General features: G+C 46.3%; 1 protein-coding gene across 2 annotated transcripts in view; it reads left to right on the forward strand.

Annotated features, from left to right (window-relative positions):
* HM13 (histocompatibility minor 13) overlaps positions 1-10,777 on the forward strand; it is a 39,518-nt gene extending 28,741 nt beyond the window's left edge. The window contains exon 12 of one of the 2 annotated variants that reach the window (XM_089660215.1): positions 2,131-2,605. In XM_089660215.1, the coding sequence (XP_089516341.1) occupies positions 2,131-2,281 (151 nt within the window). In that variant the 3' untranslated portion in view covers positions 2,282-2,605. Of the gene's footprint in view, positions 1-2,130; positions 2,606-9,280 lie in introns of those variants that run through there. The other variant, XM_089660216.1, reaches the window with a different exon arrangement.
* The last annotated feature ends 6,352 nt before the right edge of the window (positions 10,778-17,129 follow it).

Below are 17,129 nucleotides of genomic sequence, written 5' to 3' on the forward strand. Positions count from 1 at the left end.
TGTGGGTTTTTTTGTTTTTTTTTCCCATTGTCTTTTGTTTTTTTCTTTTTTGTCCCCTTCATTCTTTTTTGTTCTACAATCCCTTGATAATGATCTGGTGTGCCATTCCACCTGCATCACTTCCCTGTTCTGTCTCCTTCCTCTCTTCCCTGCCCTGTCTCCTTCCTCTCTTCCCTGCCCTGTCTCCTTCCTCTCTTCCCTGCCCTGTCTCCTTCCTCTCTTCCCTGCCCTGTCTCCTTCCTCTCTTCCCTGCCCTGTCTCCTTCCTCTCTTCCCTGTCCTGTCTCCTTCCTCTCTTCCCTGTCTTGTCTCCTTCCTCTCTTCCCTGTCTTGTCTCCTTCCTCTCTTCCCTGCCCTGTCTCCTTCCTCTCTTCCCTGCCCTGTCTCCTTCCTCTCTTCCCTGCCCTGTCTCCTTCCTCTCTTCCCTGTCCTGTCTCCTTCCTCTCTTCCCTGTCTTGTCTCCTTCCTCTCTTCCCTGTCTTGTCTCCTTCCTCTCTTCCCTGTCTTGTCTCCTTCCTCTCTTCCCTGTCTTGTCTCCTTCCTCTCTTCCCTGTCTTGTCTCCTTCCTCTCTTCCCTGTCCTGTCTCCTTCCTCTCTTCCCTGTCCTGTCTCCTTCCTCACTTCCCTGTCCTGTCTCCTTCCTCACTTCCCTGTCCTGTCTCCTTCCTCACTTCCCTGTCCTGTCTCCTTCCTCTCTTCCCTGTCCTGTCTCCTTCCTCTCTTCCCTGTCCTGTCTCCTTCCTCTCTTCCCTGTCCTGTCTCCTTCCTCTGTCCTCTGCTGTTCTTTTGTCTGTTACCTGGTTTCTCTACGGTCATTCAATTCCTTCTATTTTTCTGGCCTCCGTATATGGCATGCTTCCTCCTCATTGTGAATCTTTTCTATGTATTGCCACATCTTATTATGTGTCATTGTGATGTCTCCTTTCTTTGCCATTTTTCTTTCTGTGGTTCTGTGTATTTGCTTTTTGTATGGTTGTCTGTTGTCCTCTGTGTGGGTGTACCTTATGCTTACTTCACCTCCCCTTCCTTATTTTTTTTCTCTCTGGGCCTGTGCCTCCGCTCCTCCTTTTTCACTGTATGCCTGTGCCTTGGACCCCTCCTTCTTCTCTTCTCTATATACCTGTGCCTTGGTCCCCTCCTCCTCTTCTTCATATACCTGTGCCTTGGTCCCCTCCTCCTCTTCTCCATATACCTGTGCCTTGGTCCCCTCCTCCTCTTCTCCATATACCTGTGCCTTGGACCCCTCCTCCTCTTCTCCACATACCTGTGCCTTGGACCCCTGCTCCTCTTCTCCATATACCTGTGCCTTGGTCCCCTCCTCCTCTTCTCCACATACCTGTGCCTTGGACCCCTCCTCCTCTTCTCCATATACCTGTGCCTTGGTCCCCTCCTCCTCTTCTCCATATAATTGTGCCTTGGTCCCCTCCTCCTCTTCTCCATATAATTGTGCCTTGGTCCCCTCCTCCTCTTCTCCACATACCTGTGCCTTGGACCTCTCCTCCTCCTCTTCTCCACATACCTGTGCCTTGGACCTCTCCTCCTCCTCTCCACATACCTGTGCCTTGGACCTCTCCTCCTCCTTTTCTCCACATACCTGTGCCTTGGACCTCTCCTCCTCCTCTATATACCTGTGCCTTGGACCTCCCCTCCTCCTCTATATACCTGTGCCTTGGACCTCTCCTCCTCCTCCTCTTCTCTATATACCTGTGCCTTGGACCTCTCCTCCTCCTCTTCTCCATATACCTGTGCCTTGGACCTCTCCTCCTCCTCTTCTCCATATACCTGTGCCTTGGACCTCTCCTCCTCCTCTTCTCCATATACCTGTGCCTTGGACCTCTCCTCCTCCTCTTCTCCATATACCTGTGCCTTGGACCTCTCCTCCTCCTCTTCTCCATATACCTGTGCCTTGGACCCCACTGCTCCTCTGTGCGCCTGTACCTTGGACCCCTCCTCTCCTCTGTGCGCCTGTACCTTGGACCCCTCCTCTCTGTGTACCTATGCTGTGGCCCCCTCCTCATCTTTATGTCCAAACATAATTTGTCCTCTCTTCTTTTCACCCTCCATTATTTTTTTAACCCTTCCCTGTCTATCCTTGCTTTTGCTGCTCCTCCTGTCCTCTCCTCCTCCACAGCTATGAGTCCTCTGCGGAACTTCTACCTCACACTCCTCGCCTCTCTCACTTTCCGGTGGTCTCTGGATCTCCCGCCAGCCTGGCCGAATCCATGCAACCAAAATCCTGTTCCCCCCGCCGCAGGCGGCAGTTGAACCCCAGCTCTATGTGAAGGGCCTCTATTCATATCTGCATTCGGACAGGCGCAGCCCCGTCCACCCACTTCAGCCACACCCCCTACGCAGCCTCACCTGCCATCCAAAAGACTACATGACTAGACTCCCATCACCTGCATTACCTGTTACCCAGCGGACATAACTCCATGTTCCGGAGCCCATAACTGTAATTATGTAAGGGGGGACCATTGCACACAAGTTATCCCCTCCCTTTTCATTATTCATGGGATTGGCATCCAGCTACACAGTGCCTGTTGGATCAAAAGACTGTGGCCAGGGATCTTGCTATGAAGTAAACGTGTCGCATATATTGTACATTACTGTGTTTACATTCCGTATTTTTTATGTGAAAAAGCGAAGGTCTAATATATCCGCTTAGACATCAGATTGCCTGGGAACTGAAAGTGAACCTTGTAATCAAATGCAAGGTCCACCTTTTGGGTTTGGGGTCCCTCTCTCTGTATAAACTGCTACCTAATAATAGCAGATTTGGGAGAACGGACGCCGCTCAAAACCCCAGGAGTCAGTTGTGTAGAGTATGTAGAGTGGCCTCCGCTGCCGTTCTAGCCTAGCCCTTGGTCGCATTTCGCCCCACCCATGGGGCCTGGTCACCGAAACCTCTGTAAAAACAAAACGAAACCAGCGCTCAAATCTTCATGCAGACTAAAGGAAATTCTGAATGCCCAACGTTGAGGTGCAGCCCTTCAGAGATCGGGAAATCTAGGAAATGGTGAACAAAAACAAACAAGGGCGCTCTCCCATCGTGCATTAACGTGGTACACCACGTGTTTATTGAAAAATTGTAGATATATACTCACAAACCAAACCGTTACAGATCACCTGTTCTGTTTTTATCCCTTTTGGTTTGTGAGTATATATCTACAATTGTTCAATAAATATGTACCACGTTAATGCACGATGGGAGTGCGCCCTTGTTTGTTTTTGTTCACAGAAGCCTCTGTGACCAAGCCCCATGGGTAGGGCAAAACGCGTCAGCAGTGCGGCTAGGGTGGTGGGTGAGGCCACTGTACATACTCTACACATCTGACTCAAAACCGCACAAAACTGGCCGCAGGAGTCAGATGTGTAGAGTATGTAGAGTGGCCTCCGCTGCCGTTCTAGCCTAGCCCTTTGTCGCATTTTGCCCCACCCATGGGGCCTGGTCACAGAAGCCTCTAAACAAGCCCCATGAGTAGGGCGAAACGCGTCAGAGTGCGGCTAGAGTGGTGGGTGAGGCCACTCTACATACTCTACACATCTGACTCCTGGGGCCGGTTTTGAGCGGCGTCCGTTCGCCCAAATCTACTCAAGTCACTGGAATCGCCTGGGTGCTGCTCCCCTCTTTTTTTTCTGCCAGCGGAGTGTCTCTTCTCTGTACCCAGCTTCAGAGTGGCGTCACAAAGCCTCTCTCCTGATGCTGCCTAATAGTACTTGAAAACTGCGCCTGTAAAATAAAGTCAGATTATGTACTTGGCTTACTTCCATCTTCAGCATTGCTGGGCATGACACCACTGCTCTTCCATGGAGATTCCTGGACAAAGCAGAGCAGACCAAATATCATGAGAAGACACTCCTATGTCACAGGAGATTTAGGGCTCATGTACGCGGGGCGTTTGGAAACTCTTCTGATGATGGAAACTGACTGCTGGAAATGTAGGTTAACCACTTCCCGTCTGGTCGCTGTATATAAACGGCCGGTCGGTGGCAGCCCAGGAGTAGGTTGCCGTTCATAAATGGCACCCGCCATTTTGGATTGTGTGTGTGCTCCCTGGGAACATGTGGCACCATCGTCCGGTGCCCACTGTGTCCTCTGGAACACCGATCGCTGTACGGGACCTCTGTGTGAGGTCCTGATCATGTGATCACTGTTTGGCCAATCAATGATCACATGAATAGGTGTAAGCAAGATGTCACTTCTGACATCATTGCTTACTACGTGTGACATCTGTGAATGATCACAGAGATCCCATGGTACAGGGCTATTCACTACATCCTTGTACCATGTGACAAGCTGTGACCAGTCACAGCTGCAGCTCACACAATATTTCTCAATGGCTGCAAGAATGCAGCCAGAGAGAAGTTATTGCTTTTACAGCCTTTATGGGTGTAAAAGCAATCAGTGTAAAAAAAAAAAAAAAAAAAATCTTCACCCCCCACAAGTAGTACAGTGTCACTATGGTGACACTGTACTGCTAGGGTGACTGTTAAAAAACAAAAAAATAAAAAAATATTATTTTTGGTTTTAAATATTAATTTTGGGTTATTTTTCTGTACCAAAAAGATAACTGAATAAATTTTGGCCAAGATTTATGAAGAAAGATTATTTATTTGCAAAAGTGTCCTGACATGAAGTGGTTAAAAACCGTCAGTTTAGCCGCGTTTGCATACTGCATTTATGCGCGTTTATGCGTGTTTGCTTTCAGAAGCGGTTTTAAAAGATAACATCAGGAGACCCTCCTGAATGCCCAGAATGCACTGAAAAATAGTAAATAATTAACTATTTCAGACATTTTGAGAGAAATAGAGCAGAAGCAGAGAGAGCAGTACGTGTGGAGATGACCCGTCCTTTCCTGGTTGTATTCACTATGGATCCCATCATGAGGGTAATGCGGCACGCTCTACCATTTTTTTTTTTTTTTTTATCCTTCACACGAAACCTGCAACTGACTGCGCTGGTGTACCGGGTCCATTTGAATACATGGAAAACGCTTTGCATGCATGCATATGGAACAGTTAAAAAAACGCCTCTAAATGCAAACTCTTCTAACCGCGTTTAGCGTTTGAAACGCTGGTAAAATTTACTCCTGAACACAAGTTTGGTGCGTTCAAAAAAATGACTGTAAACTCAACTGCCTGTAAACGGCGATGTGTACACGGACACATAGGAAAACATCAGGGAGAGTTCAGGGGCTGCTGGAAAAAACACAGAAAAGCTCCTGAACGTCAGTTTATCAGCTGCAGTGTACATGAGCCCTTATGCTCCGTATTCTCCAGGATCTCACTGGAAGGTGCATGGCGTTATTTCTGCCTAGGCACCATGGATGTGACGGTGGGGCAAGGTGAGTATACAATCTAACGTTTTTCCTTACAGGTAAGTTGTTGAAGTACAATCATGCAGTGATTTTTACAAGGTGAGGGGGCTTGTATCTAAACTGGCATGTAACATATTCAGTCTACCATTCGCTGAAGGAGAACTGTTGTCACCCTAGGTAAGGACTACAAAACACCTCCCATTTTGCTTTTCTACATATCATAGGGGGAGGTGTGCTTTAGTCCTGTTGCACATCCTCATAATGTTTGGGATAACACTGTAGAGTGCACAGGACTACACGTGTTTTCTGGTAGGATCAATGGGTATCCTTTGCTACATGTTGAACATATTAAACAAAAAGCCTGTGATGGTATATTCAGCAGACCAAATGGGAGCAAATAGAAGTCATTTTAGGGGCTCACATGCACGTTAATGGCACAATCTAATCATAGTGACGACTTCAATATTACGGAGCCTATAAAGCTTTGGACCTGCGGTTAGTTGATCGCGGTGGCAGTGCCAGGCTCCTGAAGCTATCAATGTAACTGTCTGCCCATACCTCCCGTATTGGCAGGCAGTTACTTACGTCTAGGAAGAGCAATGAATTACGGGAGCGCTCACCAGCACCCTTGTAGTTTATTGAGCACTAAAAGCTGTCAGCTGCAACGCCTGATGGTACTTGTAGTTGATTCATTCACAGACCTCTGTGAATGAATAATACGGTCGGGTGGATGGAGCTCCGCTTCTTAGCTACCTTCATTCTGACCTGTACAGTCCTTCAGTGCTTAAGGCAGACTTTCCACCTCTGACCCTAGGTTCACATCTATGCGGGTGGTGATGCTATGGATCCGCACGAAAATCCGGGCAGCCGCACCATCCGCACAGAGAAATGCGGATCCACGGACGGGTGCCATTAGTTGTAATGGCAGGCCGCCCACACTGGGAAACGCAACCGTACTGGGAACCTCGGCTGCGTTTTCCAAAGAAGTGCTGGGACTTCTTTCCTTGCGTGTCACGGGCACGGGAGGCCATTCAAATGAATGGGCTCTTATGCCCGTGCAAAGCACGGCCCTCACGGCCGTATAGATGTGAGCCGGGGGTGAGGAAATGTTCACCTATTTGCGGTGGAACCTCCCTAAAATGCTGCATAAAAGTAAATATCGTGGGACCAAATTCAATGATATACTCCCCTATCCCTGACCTACGACAAGATCCCTGGCATTGCTGAGTACCTCAGATCTCTGGGAAAAGACATGGCAGTATAGAACACAATCACCTCTTCGTGAGATTTGGACTACTTCACCTTCTCTGAGTTCTGGCTGTGAGGAGGGTGACACCACCTAAACAAAAATTTATATATTTCCTATTCCCACCACAGGTACTTTTATCAGCGTTTAGGGAAAAGGTGCTCTTAAAGGAGAACTCCGCGTTTTTTTTTTCTTTTAATTTTTTTTCTACCCACAGTTCCACTTTAACACCTATAATTTCTAGTTCACTATGCCGCCGTGAGCCTAAAAAAAACAATCTGGTTACAGGCAGGTCTTCTTTGTACTGTAGTAGGACATAAATATGTGTTTGTACTCCATGAGATAAAAGTATTATATATGTCTTTTTATTCACAATTCACAAAGCTTTAACACAAGGGTAAGGCTCTCTAATTTAGCCATAGGACTGTCATTTTCAAATCTTATTGAACTTGGCTGGCAATAACTGTCACTTTTTTTTAAAATAAATATTCTTGTCCCAGTGTATTAGCTTTGTGAATTGGGCCTTTTTGTGTGTATTTATAATATTTTATGGCTGAAATACAGCATTTTAAAGACTGTTTCAGGTCCGTCATGTTTCCTAATCCAAATGATTATGCTTTTACAACAAGCAATATGTAGATACATGCAGCTCCTAGAAAACACAGCTCACACCTGGGAATTATTTACCTGCTTAAAGTGGTTGTAAAGGCTGAAGGTTTTTTACCTATGCATGAAGGTAATAAACCTTCTGTGGGTATCAGCCCCCCTCCCCCCCCAATACTTACTTGAGACCCCCCTCCAGCAATGTGCACAGGAGCTTTGGCTGTCCCAGGTCTCTCCTCCCTCATTGGCTGAGACAGCAGTAGGAGCCATTGGCTCCCATTACTGTCAATCACAGCCATTGAGCCAATAAGGACTCTGCAAAATAAAACAAAACACATGAAAACAACAAACCTGAAATATTAATAAGAAAGATGCATTTAATAAAACACTAGAAAAATATTCGATGAGGGGAGTGGGGATGATTAGGGTTAACTAGCTGTTATTATTATTGTACAATATTTATATAGCGCCAACAGTTCACTCAGCGATGTTAGGCTTGGTTCCCATCTGTGCAGGTGGTGCCGCTGCGGATCCACATAAAAATCCGCCCACACAGAAGAATGTGGACCCGCAGGCGGGTGCCATTAATTCTAATGGCACGCCGCCCGCACTCAAAATCACAACAGTTCCCATGCGGACTGCGGTTTCCAAAGAAGTGCAGGGACTTCTACCCCGCGTGTCCCGGGGCACGGGAGTCCATTCAAATGAATGGGCTCAAGCGGCCCGCAGGAACGCACATATGTGAACTAGGGCTTAAATAGGAGCATGTGCTATTGATATCATTTTTTTTTTTTTCTTGTAAGGTTTCTATTACCGATGTCATACACAGATCACAGTTATCCCTTTTAACATATAAATGAATAAATACAGTCTGACAATACATTGTATTTCTCCATGGCAATTACAAGCTACATATACAAGTGTCATTTTCCAAAGGGGCAGCTGGAGCCACTCTTGATGTACAGAATCAAGTCCTGACTGTCAGTTTGACAGCTGGGATTTGCCAGCAATAGTGGATGGGTAGCTGTGGGTTGGGGGGGGATCATGGAGCAGGGCCTAGGAGATTGTTACCTAAATATCAACAATTGTGGCACCTGTGTTCAAATGTTTATTAGTACCTAGTGTATTGATAAAGTAGTAGTCTGTGGATCAACTCCCAAGACTGCAATACAGGTCCTTGGCTACTAGTGAGGAAAGGTTGGAAGATTAACAGAACTGGACCCCTAAAGAAATTGTGAGTATCGGACTAGCTGAATCTTCTAATCTCTGCACCAAGGGGGGACCTTGAGTATGATCAATGATGGCGCTCCTTCTCCACCCCTCTGCAAGGAGTGGAATAGAACATGGGAGATTCATGTGAGCAACCAACAGAGGAGCAGAGGAATAGTTTGGGGGGGATTTGGAGAAGAGCGCATAATGGGAGAAATATATTGTTGAACAGTTTTTAGGGCACATCTCTTGCTCTGAAGGTCCTGAACCTAATCTTAAAAAATTCCTTCCTGCAAAGACAAGAATTGCCACTGCAGCTGATCCATTGTTCTTTGCTCTTTGGAATGGACAAGCTTCCAGAAGAATCTTCAGTACCTGATATACACTTCCTGGTGTGTCAGATGTCTGATCCTCTTATATGGTTCCTTCCACCAGCCCCTACATGACTATTGTTTTTTTGTATCAATGTAGCAATCCCTTTTAATGCAAACCTGAATGGATAACGTGTACATATGAAATGGCTACAAATGTCATAGACTGTGGGAAGAAGGGTTCAAGGGAGTTAATTATGGCTGATTATGGTTAATCATGGATTATTTTGCACTTATTTTGTTTTATGGATTATTTTGCACCTGCTGTATTTCAGCCCTAAGATATCAGATACAAATTGCTGTCAGACTCACCAGGGGTAATGGAGGAAAATAAATAAGTTGTTACCACGCCTTTGGCTGAACATAATTGTTAACGTTTTGTAAATGTTTTATGATGCCTTTTCACATGGATACCGTAGTTGAGTCTTGAGGTTTCAAAAACCCCATGGCTCTTGGTGATGGGTGTTGTCTGGGGTTGCCGGGGCTATGGGTCGTCTAGGGGCAGAATGATCATTGCCACCCTCCTTCTTCCAGATACGAGGAGCAGCCAAAGGAAACGCCAAAAGACCAAAAGAGTGAGAACGAAAAGAAAGAGGACTGATATGCCATGCCTTGACAGTTCCCTGGAAAGGGGGAGGGCCAAAAGTCTGTAGGAGTCGAGCGCTGCCCCTTGTGTTACCCCCATTACTGCTTCCCCCCTCCAATCCCCCCTCCCCTCCGCGCTCTCTGTGTATGTGTGCGCATAAACAGCTTTTGTCCCTCTCCATTGCCCGTAGTGGGTATGCATTTGTGCCTGTCATGTGTTGCTGGGCCGATATTTTTTATATTTTGTATGGTGGATTTGCTTTCTATATGGTATTAAATCATCCATGAAGATGCCTCTCGTTACTGCTATTCTTCCATGGAAAAGAGGTTGTGTATTTAGGAATATTAACCATCCCGGATTGCGTGTACCAAGATGGCAACTGTGATGGCAATCCTCTACTGGATGGCAAGATCCAAGGACATGCCTATATCTCCTAACAGTCGGGTCCTTGTTATCCCCCCAAGTTATCAAGCACCTGGATTTAAAGGTGGAATACTCTTCTCTTGGGGGGGGCTTCTAGCCATGTAATTTCTGTTACGTAGTTCCCAGCTTTGCTCCCTGGCCATTGCCTTTATGCATCAAGATGGGTTAGACTCGATAATGGCTGTAGAGTCATGATACTCAGTGGAGAAGTATTACTACCTGAGAGAAAATGAAAACCAAAGAGGTTATTCAAGCCTTCAATACACAAGTCAGAAATATCTGCTTTTTTGGACTAAGTCGCACTTGATTAGTGTGTTGCTTTTCATATCTGCTGGAACCAATCTCAGCATCTTGCAGTGCTAAAAAGGATTCATGATGGTAGAAGGGATGACAACTACTTTAGTTTTCTGTTCTATAATAGAAGGTATCACCACCAACTCTTAAGACAGCCATTTTCAGGGGAACCCTAGGGTCAGGTTCCTCCAGAGGTTGCTTGAGGTTCCTTGAGCTGTAGCAGAATGACCTCCCATCTGATGGTGCTTGCTTTGTCCTGAGTCCAAATCCACTTTGCATGAGACCAATAATCTTTTGGCTTTAAGGCTGGAGACCTCCATTATAAGAGGAGCATTCTTCCCAAAGACCTCCCATAAGCGTATTTCAGCAGGGGTTCCCTAGGACCTAAAAATTGTTCCTTTTAGGGTAAAAGCTGATGAAAGGCTGTCTTAATTGGATCATATTCATTTCTGAACTCTTCTGGGTATTAGGTCATTGAGAACCAACACTCATTTCGGACAATTTCAAGCTTTGTCATGCCCCTGTTTTTAACACAAGATATTGTAATTTTTTTTTTTTACTTGTATACTTTGTTTAGGTTTTTGAATGAGGAGAACCTGTGCTGTACATATGGGGCAAACAATAGATTCAGCAAAATGTCTGCCATGCCAACTGTAAGAAAGGGTAAAAAAAATAGAATTGCACCCTCGTTTAATTTGCAGGTTTATAATAAATAAGTCAAGTTGTTATACTGGTGCGCTTATTCTTTTCTAAGCTGTCTGAGGCCTTCTGTTCCACGTTGAGCTGACTTCCATTGTAGTACACTGCACACTGCCTCTGTTAGGTCACACATGGACGGTTCTATAAACTGGCTGTTTACATTTGAGATTACAAAAAATTCTGAAGAAAACTGAAGTAAACCGCATGTAGAGATGGTATTGTAGAAGTTGATGGTAGAGGAGGCAGAGTAGATGATGATGGGGGAGATGGTAGAGATGGTATTGTAGAGGTTGATGGTAGAGGAGGAAGAGTAGATGATGATGGCAGGCAAGTGGGAAGAGGTGGTATTGTAGAGGTTGATGGTAGAGGTGGTAATGTAGAAGCTGATGGTAGAGAAGGCCGAGTAGAAGTTGGTGGTAGGGGAGGCAGAGCAAATGATGATGGTAGGGGAAGGTGGTAGAGATGGTATTGTAGAAGTTGATGGTAGAGGAGGCAGAGTAGATGATGATGGGGAAGATGGTAGAGATGGTATTGTAGAAGTTGATGGTAGAGGAGGTAGAGTAGATGATGGGGAAGGTGGTAGAGATGGTATTGTAGAAGTTGATGGCAGAGTAGATGATAATGGGGAGGTGGTAGAGATGGTATTGTAGAGGTTGATGGTAGAGAAGGCAGAATAGAAGTTGGTGGTAGGGGAGGCATCGCAAATGATGATGGTAGGGGAAGGTGGTAGAGATGGTATTGTAGAAGTTGATGGTAGAGGTGGCAGAGTAGATAGTGATGGGGGAGGTGGTAGAGATGGTATTGTAGAGGTTGATGGTAGAGGAGGCAGAGTAGATGATGGGGAAGGTGGTAGAGATGGTATTGTAGAAGCTGATGGTAGAGGAGGCAGAGTAGATGATGATGGGGGAGATGGTAGAGATGGTATTGTAGAGGTTGATGGTAGAGGAGGAAGAGTAGATGATGATGGCAGGCAAGTGGGAAGAGGTGGTATTGTAGAGGTTGATGGTAGAGGTGGTAATGTAGAAGCTGATGGTAGAGAAGGCCGAGTAGAAGTTGGTGGTAGGGGAGGCAGAGCAAATGATGATGGTAGGGGAAGGTGGTAGAGATGGTATTGTAGAAGTTGATGGTAGAGGAGGCAGAGTAGATGATGATGGGGAAGATGGTAGAGATGGTATTGTAGAAGTTGATGGTAGAGGAGGTAGAGTAGATGATGGGGAAGGTGGTAGAGATGGTATTGTAGAAGTTGATGGCAGAGTAGATGATAATGGGGAGGTGGTAGAGATGGTATTGTAGAGGTTGATGGTAGAGAAGGCAGAATAGAAGTTGGTGGTAGGGGAGGCATCGCAAATGATGATGGTAGGGGAAGGTGGTAGAGATGGTATTGTAGAAGTTGATGGTAGAGGTGGCAGAGTAGATAGTGATGGGGGAGGTGGTAGAGATGGTATTGTAGAGGTTGATGGTAGAGGAGGCAGAGTAGATGATGGGGAAGGTGGTAGAGATGGTATTGTAGAGGTTGATGGCAGAGTAGATGATGATGGGGAGGTGGTAGAGATGGTATTGTAGAAGCTGATGGTAGAGGAGGTAGAGTAGATGATGATGGGGAAGGTGGTAGAGATGGTATTGTAGAAGTTGATGGTAGAGGAGGTAGAGTAGATGATGGGGAAGGTGGTAGAGATGGTATTGTAGAAGCTGATGGTAGAGGAGGCAGAGTAGATGATGGTGGCAGGGGAGGGGTAGAGGTAGCATTGTATCAGCTGATAGTGGAGAAGGCAGAGTAGATGATGATGGGGGAGGGGTAGAGGTGGTATTGTAGAAGCTGATGGCAGTGGAGGAGGTAGATGAGGTAAGATAAGTAGAAACTGAAGGCTGGGGAGGGGGAAGCAAAGTAGAAGCTGGTATGGGTAGCGAAGACGTGAAAGTGGACTCTGAAACATCTTCAGGGAAGACAAGTGGGATATCATTGTGAACTTGGTAGAAGAGACGGTAGGAGCTGATGGGCAATGAGCTTGCAGACCCGTGTGATAAAACTTAAAGGAACTAACAAAAAAAAAACATTCCTTTTAATGAAAATACTGCTCAAATTGTGCTTTTTGTGATTCGACACGAATGTCTCCTAACTTAACTTTCCCAGAGTTTCACCTTTTCAATGAGTTCTTTATTTATTTATTTTAGTAGTGTTTTTTGAAACGTTAAGGAACAATAAGCGTTTTTACAGAAGATGTAGGGGGGAAAAAATCTGTTAAGAGCATGTTAATAGCATTTAGGAACTATTTTTTTTTTCTGCTGAAAAAATGCTCCGAAAAGCTCTTCCAAAATAATTTTTTTTTTATGCTCCTAAACACTGAAGCTTGAAAAAATGCGACTAGCCTAAATTAGTGTGCATGGACACATAGGAGAACACTATTGGCTTCTCTGAGCTTAAAAACTGTTCACATGAATGGAGCCTTGTTCCTCCTATCATTTACCTGTCATTTTGGGGATTCGTGTTAAATGCAGAACTGCAGCAAGATACATATTGAAAACATCTAACCCGGTATAATCCTAAAAAAACTTAATTTTTTTTTTTTTTTTAAATAGTTTCCCAATTTGCCTTGATATTGAAGTTTATTGTGGAAGGAGAGTTGGCGCTCTTCTACATTACTCAGTGCTATTAATCCAATACTGAGAGCCTTGTGTCCATCTCTCCAAGAGTTGTTTCTCCGTCACTCTCCACTCATAGGCCGGTCCCTGACCAGTCTGTATTCTTTAACTGCAACAGAGGCTGGTGAGGTCAGGGACCGCTTTGCTGGTAGAAGGAAGTCTTAAAGTGTTACTAAACCCTGGACCCCGCATTCATTATATCCATTCTCCCCGGACCCCGCATTCACTATATCCGCTCTCCCCGGACCCTGCATTCACTATATCCGCTCTCCCCGGACCCCGCATTCATTATATCCATTCTCCCCGGACCCCGCATTCACTATATCCGGTCTCCCCGGACCCCGCATTCACTATATCCGCTCTCCCCGGACCCCGCATTCACTATATCCGCTCTCCCCGGACCCCGCATTCACTATATCCGCTCTCCCCGGACCCCGCATTCACTATATCCGGTCTCCCCGGACCCCGCATTCACTATATCCGCTCTCCCCGGACCCCGCATTCACTATATCCGCTCTCCCCGGACCCCGCATTCACTATATCCGCTCTCCCCGGACCCCGCATTCACTATATCCACTCTCCCCGGACCCTGCATTCACTATATCCGGTCCCCCCGGACCCCGCATTCACTATATCCACTCTCCACGGACCCCGCATTCACTATATCCACTCTCCACGGACCCTGCATTCATTATATCCGGTCTCCCCGGACCCTGCATTCACTATATCCGCTCTCCCCGGACCCTGCATTCACTATATCCGCTCTCCCCGGACCCCGCATTCAATATATCCGGTCTCCCCGGACCCCGCATTCACTATATCCGCTCTCCCCGGACCACGCATTCGCTATATCTGCTCTCCCCGGACCCTGCATTCACTATATCTGTTCTCCCCGGACCCCACATTCACTATATCCGCTCTCCCCGGACCCTGCATTCACTATATCTGTTTTCCCCGGACCCCGCATTCACTATATCCGGTCCCCCCGGACACCGCATTCACTATATCCGGTCTCCGCGGACCCTGCATTCACTATATCCGCTCCCCCCCGGACCCCGCATTCAATATATCCGGTCTCCCCGAACCCCGCATCCACTATATCCGCTCTCCCCAGACCCTGCATTCACTATATCTGTTCTCCCCGGACCCCGCATTCACTATATCCGGTCCCCCCGGACCCGGCATTCACTATATCCGGTCTCTGCGGACCCTGCATTCACTATATCCGCTCCCCCCGGACCCCGCATTCACTATATCCGGTCTCCGCGGACCCTGCATTCACTATATCCGCTCCCCCCGGACCCCGCATTCACTATATCCGGTCTCCCCGGACCCTGCATTCTCTATATCCGCTCTCCCCGGACCCTGCATTCACTATATCCTTTTTCTGGACCCTGAATTCACTATATCCGCTCTCCCCGGACCCTGCATTCACTATATCCGCTCTCCCCGGACCCTGCATTCACTATATCTGATTTCCCTGGACCCTGCATTCACTATATCTGCTCTCCCCGGACCCCGCATTCACTATATCTGGTCTCCCAGGACCCTGCATTCACTATATCCGCTCTCCCCGGACCCTGCATTCACTATATCTGATTTCCCTGGACCCTGCATTCACTATATCTGCTCTCCCCGGACCCCGCATTCACTATATCTGGTCTCCCCGGACCCTGCATTCACTATATCTGGTCTCCCCGGACCCTGCATTCACTATATCTGGTCTCCCAGGACCCTGCATTCACTATATCTGATCTCCCAGGACCCTGCATTCACTATATCTGGTTTCCCACAGTATACAGAACATGGAAATTGTTTTTGGCAAATATAAACTGCTAAAATACCTTTTCTCAGCAGTATATAGCAGTCTTGTGACTTCTATCAGGTCTCAGTTGAGCACTGCTTAAAGGTTGTAGGAGGATTTTTCATTTTGCTTTAGGAGGATGCAGAACCCCTGACCTCTGTCTGGACAGTGCTGATTGGCCCTGTGCTGATCACATGCACTCTCCGAAGAAAAAAAATAAAACATCTCTAGCAATGCACACTAAACTGAGCATGTGCAGAATGGCTCCAGTTCAGTGTGTCTGATCAGGAGATGAAAGGGGGACATTTGAACAAGAGGAGGATCAGAGAAATCAGGATCAAATGGCCTTTTTACACAATGTGGAGGATTAACCCCTTAGGTTCCACAGTGAGTATAACAAGCATGCTTTACTGCATCTACAGACTGATTGTACTGTTGTGGGTTTAGTAACACTTTAAGGACTGGTCCAACCCCCCCCCCTGCGCCCCATTATTTTTCTAGTTTATTTTCGTTGAAGTTGAAATCTTTTCGATTACCAATGAATTTTTGAATTCTGTCAAATCTATTTAGAATACCAATGTCTTTTCGAATCTGGTCGCAATGTTTTTGTGGGTTTAGTAACACTTGTGAACAGGGTTACCTGTATTTCAGACCCTTATTCAGCTGCTTGCCTTAGGTTCAATTTTTTGTGTGTTTTTTCATTTCAAACCAAACTCCAGGTACATTTTTTTTTTTTTTTGGAGAGAGCGGGGAAGGGGAGAAAAACTTTGCTATTGCTGTCTGCGTCTTGCTCTCCTATTCTCCTTGTCTTGGTGTCACCGGGGCAGGAAGCACAGCTAATTTCCTGTAATGGGGACACAGACAGCAGGTAATTTTATGAACCTTGTACAACTGTCCTTTTTATCCAAAACTTGGGTTTTAAAAACTCTTTTGCCACAAGTTGAACTCTGCAATGTGTACCTCACCTGTGTATTCAGTGGAGGTGAATTACAGCCACCCTCCCCTATGGATGACACGCCCCCATGCAGACTTATGGGAACATACTGTATATGTATGCGGTCATCCTTCAGCACCATACACAAGCACTATAGATTGTACACCCTAAAAGGAAGTGGTGAGCCCAACAAACACACGTACTCAACTGATAAGAACCTGAAAAAGAAAACGGTCATCTTACACCATATAGCGTGCGGCCAGAATGATCTCTTCTTATTTTATCTATCTATTTGCAGCCTCCACTGTTCTTTCAGATCCAGGAGGAGGAAAAGAAGAAAGGTTTGACCGCACACCGCAGGTTTGGTGAAAAAGTGAAAAATATTTATTGATCCATAAAAAGACATAAACAGCACCAGGACAATGCTAGCTGTTAACGCGTTTCATCATGGTCACGTGCTTGGACATAACCTATAACCTATGACCCTGTGACAATGTGAAAAGCGTTAGTAGCATTGTCCTGGTGCTATTTTTGTCTTTTTATGGATCAATAAATATTTTTCACTTTTTCATCAAACCTGCCGTGTGCGGCCAAACCTCGTAGTGGCGATCCATGGTCTGCACCTGTGTTGGGTTTGACATTGATTGCTTTACCTGAGCAGTATTCCTTTTCTTTCTTAGATCCAGAAACAGGAGCTGTCATCTGTGCTCCTTACATGAAATAACATTTGTAGGAAATAAATGTTGGTGTGAAAGTCCCCCTTCAATTCCTCTTCTGAATTAATCTGGCACAGGGGCGGACTGACAACTCATGGGGCCCCCAGGCAATAGGGGATCATGGGGCCCCTGTGTCCTTGCCCAAACTCAAAAAAGCCTATGAAAAAGGTATCAGGGGCATCTCATGGGGCCTGCTACTGCCCCTGGGCTCTCGGGCGGTGCCCAAGTTTCCAAATGGTCAGTCCACCCCTGATCTGGCACCATCACCTAACAAAAAAAAAAATCAT

This window comes from Staurois parvus, unplaced genomic scaffold, assembly GCF_062004578.1.
Source record: "Staurois parvus isolate SC_StPar_1 unplaced genomic scaffold, SC_StPar_1.0 ptg001214l, whole genome shotgun sequence".
NCBI lineage: Eukaryota > Metazoa > Chordata > Amphibia > Anura > Ranidae > Staurois > Staurois parvus.